The sequence below is a fragment of the Gekko japonicus genome, unplaced genomic scaffold, assembly GCF_001447785.1.
Source record: "Gekko japonicus isolate JY-2015 unplaced genomic scaffold, Gekko_japonicus_V1.1 scaffold450, whole genome shotgun sequence".
Taxonomy (NCBI): domain Eukaryota; kingdom Metazoa; phylum Chordata; class Lepidosauria; order Squamata; family Gekkonidae; genus Gekko; species Gekko japonicus.
This window is the reverse complement of record NW_015165843.1, coordinates 736,101-741,350: the sequence shown is the minus strand read 5'-3', so window position 1 is coordinate 741,350 and position 5,250 is coordinate 736,101. Positions and strand designations below refer to the sequence as shown.

At 52.1% G+C, this 5,250-nt stretch overlaps 1 protein-coding gene across 1 annotated transcript in view; it reads left to right on the top strand.

Annotated features, from left to right (window-relative positions):
* The first annotated feature begins 454 nt into the window (after positions 1-454).
* The window catches only part of LOC107110277 (solute carrier family 2, facilitated glucose transporter member 5-like), a 52,454-nt gene continuing 47,658 nt past the window's right edge, over positions 455-5,250 (top strand). Inside the window, exon 1 of the mRNA XM_015411038.1 lies at positions 455-624. Within this exon, the coding sequence (XP_015266524.1) occupies positions 577-624 (48 nt within the window). The 5' untranslated portion in view covers positions 455-576. The remainder of the gene's footprint in view (positions 625-5,250) is intronic.

Genomic DNA, 5,250 nt, shown 5'->3' with positions numbered 1-5,250 from the left:
TGTGTGGGTGGCAGAGTGGGCCCACACCTTGTCTTGCCAACAGCAGGAGCTCATCCGCATGGTTTGCGGTGCCCTCTGGTTCTCCCCCACCGGAGTGGGGTTTTTCCCACAGCCCCTCTCTTGCAGGTTCCGAGCAAAAAGAAAGTAGCCGCGCAGGCGTTGAGCCTGATCTGGGGCCAACTTTCCTTTGTGGCTCCGGGTCACTGTCGGGGTGGCTAAGCAAACCCCCTGGCCGAGCAGGGTGTGTTTGGGCCGCAGCCTTTCTCTTGTCCGCCCACAACGTTCTCGGAGAACATCTGATCTGACACCGGGACCGGCCAACCGTACTCCAGCTGCCAAGCCAGGCCGCCGCCCCCACGTTCCAGATCAGCTGAGAAGCAGGAGTTTAGCTCAGGGGAAAAACACAGACATCGGCCGTCTCCAGAGGCCCATCCTGAGATGCCTTTGCCAGAGTCCAAGAGGACAGACTCCAGGGCCCAGTGCTGAGGCCCCCGGTGCCCTCTCTTTCTCATTGCGACATTTTCTTTCTGGATCCACAAGCAGTCGTCCACGACTGACTGTCCCTCCGCCGTGAGGATGGAGAAGGGCTCTGAGAGAACGCTGAGCTCCCTGGCCAGGGAAGGGGTGAGTGGCGAAGGAAGTGGATTCTTCTTGCCTCTCTTCTTGAGTAGTTCTAAAATAGATCTCCTGCTTGGCAATGCGGTGTGGCCAGAGGAGCCCTGCGGCATGTTGCAGGCTCCCAGGGGGGTTTTGTGAGGAAAGGACGCCAAAGTTACTCTGCAATTATTGCTACAAGGGGCGGGGGCGGGAGAGGGGGGCTGGCTGGCTGGCAGTGCACATCTGTGGCAACGTCTCTGGCCTCAGCCAAGGGCTTGCGTCAAAGAGGGAATAGGATGGCGTGACAATTTATACAAGTCTCTCGCAATGCAACATGTTCTTGAAAGGATTATTCTTAGAGGGTTTGTCTGAGCATGCTGCTGTTGGTTATACCCATTATACAGTCTTAAAAACTGAGGCTGAGGTGTAAACCTGCCCAGCCAGGTGAATGTTGTTTAGGTCTAGCCGAGTTCTGACATTTTCTTGTTTCTGGCTTTTGCTCTGTTCTCTATCCAAATTTATACAGATCTTATAATTGTTCCTTTTCTGATTAGTGTTTCTTTCCGTTATCTAATCCAAGGCTGCAGTCACACACACTAAATAATCCACTTTCAATGCACTTTCCAACTGGATTTATCCTGTGTGAACTGGCAAAATCCAGTTCGAAAGTGCATTGAAAGTGCATTGAAAGTGGATTATGAACTGTGAGGTATAGACCAGCTGGGCCATGTGTATCTGGGTGCTTCACACAAGTGAAGGTTCTTGTGCTGCCAAAGCAACGTTTGTAGAATTCTGCCCAGCCAGTCCTCTCTCCAGCGGCCAATCAGAAGACTCGCTGGGCAAAAGCCTCACCTGACCCAACCAATTTCTAAAACACTTGATGAGTGGCAGGAAGAGTGTCAGTGGGCACCATTGTGCCTGTGGGCACCATGTTGGGGGGCCCTGCCCTAAGTAACTGGAGTGGCAGTCTTTCCCGCTTTCCAGTTTGGTGTAGTTCTTAGGAGCATAGACTTTAATCTAGGAGAACCGGGTGTGATTCCCCACTTCTCCACATGCAGCTGCTGGTGTGACCTTGGGTCAGTCACAAGTTCTCTCAGAGCTGTTCTCTCAAGGGCAGTTCGAGAGAGAGCTCTCTCAGCCCCACCTCCCTCACAGGGTGTCTGTGGTGGGGAGGGGAGGGGAAGGAGATTGTAAGCTGCTCTGAGACTCCTTTGGGTAGTGAAGGGCCGGGTACAAATCCAATCTCCTCCTCCTCCTCCTCTTCTTGTGCACCATCATGGGGGGGGGGGCATCAGTAGACTTTGGAGTAACTTATAAAACTTCAGCATGAGCTGTACTTTTTTTTCCATTCCTTGCAAGCCTGCAAGGAGACTCGGTTTCTGGTTCCAGCCCTCCCCTCAGCCTCTCAACTTTGACTGCATTTTTGTGATCTTTCTGGCACTGTGACAGCCTCTTGCTTAGACTATTAACAAGCAGTCGCTGGCTGCGTTTCAGTCCCTATTTTCGTTCCTGGCTGCACATCCGTTGCGGCCCTCCGGTGAAGAGGGTAGGGGAGGTGAGCGTGCGTCACACTTGAAACTGCCCCGAAGGACAGATTCTTTAGCAAAGTTGCCATCAGTGTTCCCTCTAAGCTGAATTAGTGTGAGCTGGCTCAGTTTTTTAGCCTCCAGCTCACACATTTTTGTCTTAGCTCAGGATGGATGGCTCCAGAGCAAACTAATTTATGCAGTAGCCAAATTGCTCGCTCACAACTTTGATGCCAGGAGCTCACAAAGGCCCTGTTCACACGAGAGGTTTTGGGCCGGGAGAGGGACGGATCGGGGCCGCAGCAAACAGGCGCGATCCCACAGCAACATCTGGGAATCGTGCTGCGCCCGTTCCCAATCCGCCCCTCCTGGCCAAACCCCGCAGCAAAAAAGAACCACCTACCTAGGTGGTTCTTTCCGAAAGGCCGCATCACTGCCGGCCGTGGGATCGCCGGCGCATCTTTCCACCGGCGCATCCCCGCCCCCCAGCCGTACTGCACATGCTCGAGCATGCGCAGTTCGGCAGCCTCCCCCTCCCAATCGTCTCTTCCTCCCCGGCATCTGATTGTGCCGGGGAACAACGGTGCCGTGGCTCAGGAGATCGTGGGATCCGACCGCGGCGTCTCTTTTTTGGTGCGGCTTTTAAAAGCCGCACTTTGGGCAGTGTTTTCCCTGCCGTGTGGCAGGGGCCAAAGTTGACTTTTTGCTCACAAGACTCCACAACTTAGAGGGAGCATTGGTTGCCATCAAGCTTTACACAAAGACTGGGTATCCTTCCGAATACCATTTCGAGTCTTCATATTGCCCTTTGAAGCAGTGTAAAAATGCAGTTGTTTTTTTTCATAAGCACTGGTGGGGCAGGTCCAATGAAATCCATCATAGGTTATCATTTGCAGACCATGAACTTCTATCAGTGTAGAATTCACTTTTTAAAAGCTGATACATCTGCCTCCCCCAGCCCTGTCTTTGTATTCTTCTTTTTCTGCACTTGCTTTTCCGCAGTCCCCCTTCTCTCCCCCCCTCCCTTTCCTCTTAATAAAATTTAAATTATGGTGCCACAAATGCATCTTCCTCTAGGCTGAGACATGACTCACTTAAAGGTCAATGGCCTGTAATTCTTGCTAGGGCAGTGCTCTCAATTTGAAAGGTGCACATGGTACAGTTTGGGAGTGGAGGAAAAGGGGGGGGGGTTTCACTCATACGCTGCTCCTTGCTTAGTGCAGCTGTCGCTATTGGTTGCCATGTCCCCCACCCCCAATACAGCTCTGTTCTCCATCTGGTCATCATTTGATTACTATCACTCTTTGAAATCCAGACTTCTACTTCCGTGTATTATTAAAAAGGTCTAAAACCCCCATGGGTGGTAGCAAAAGGGCCCCCTTTCTTGTTTAATTTCATATGTATATATATTTTGTCAACCCCTTAGGTTCTGCATTTTTCACTGCTGGTTTTGTGGATTAGCTTATATTGTGGATGTACCTGTCTGTAATGAAGCTGCGGTGGCTCAAGTGGTTAAGATGCTGAACTGCAGGCTGTGGAAGGTCAGTGTTTCAGCAGTTCGAGACCCGGGTGCCGCATGACGGAGTGAGCTCCCATCTCTAGTTCCAGCTCCTGCCAACCTAGCAGTTCGAAAGCAAGAAATTGCAAGTAGATAAATAGGTACCACTTTGGTGGGAAGGTCACAGCGTTCCGTGCGCCTTGGTGTTTAGTCATGCCGGCCACATGACCACGGAAACGTCTTCGGACAGCGCTGGCTCTTTGGCTTTGAAACGGAGATGAGCACCGCAACCCTAGAGTCGGACTCGACTGGCTTTCGAGCAAGGGAACCTTTACCTTTACCTGTCTGTAAGGTTTTTCTGTCTGCAACATGTAACGTATTTAGTAGAAAAGAGCAAGAGTGCAGTGTGAGCAGTGACTCACAAAAGCTTCTACCCTGCCACAAATGTTAGTCTTGCTCTTTTCCACTGCTACAGACTAACACGGCTACCCATCTTGACCTATAACATATTTATATGTGTGCTATTTAATTGCTATCTCTTGACACACGCAAGGTATCATACTGATTAGTTGGCGCATAAATAACATTGGAAAATGCGTATGTGTTGCAAGGAAAAGGAAAATGACACAGAAGAAGACAAACCCAGGTTTCATTTGCAGACAGGGAGAAGCTAAATCAGAATGAGAGCTGGAAGCGACAGGGATGAGAAATTGTAAGTCCTCCCCGAGCACTAGGTGGCGACAGAGGGCTGCCAGGAAGGTGGCATTAGAGAGGAAAGGCCAGGACCTCTCCCAAGGTCCAGCCCTGCCACTGCCCCCTGTATATATATATATATAGGGGGCAGTGGCCCTGCACACCGGAGGGTCAGATCCACAGTCCAAGCTGTGATGTGTCCAGATATTTGAGGAACTGCATCCGGACAAACAAATCCGTGTCCTTTACGGAGTGAATAAGCGATCCACCCAGGTCCCTCCCTCAAAGGAGTTTGCAATCTTCATTTCAACAAGGGAAGGGGAAGGGGCAAGCGGAATCCCAAAGGATGAGTGTGAATGAGTCGCCTTTGCAGAAAGTTCCTTCTCGGCTGGTGATGAGGCTTTGGAAAAGATGGGCTTTGATTATAGGGTTGCCAGCTCCGTGTTGGGAAATCCGTGAAAATTTGGGGGGTGGAGCCTGCGGAGAGTGGGGTTTGGGGAAAAGAGGGACTCCGATGGGGTGTGATGCCATAGAGTTCACCATCCAGAGTGGCCATTTTCTCCAGGGGAACTGATGTCTGTAGGGTTGCCAAATAGAAAATTCTTACCGGCGGGGGAGCGTCCTGTCGCTCCGGGAGCCGGCCGGGGACGTGCGCGCGCGCTTCTGGAGCGTCACCGGAAGTGACGTCACACGCTGGGGCGGGGCCACGCCATTTGAGGGCAAAACAAAGAGTTTTCCCCTCAAATGGCGTCGCCCCGCCCCCAGCGTGCGACGTCACTTCCGGGTGACACACACGCGGGGGTGGGGTTTCCCCCGGGCCCCGATTCCGCGGGAGCGGAAATCGGGGCTCGAAAGCGGGGGGAATTTCGCCCCCCGGGGGGATTTGGAAACCCTAGATGTCTGTTGCCTGGAGATGAGTTGAAATCCCAGGGGACC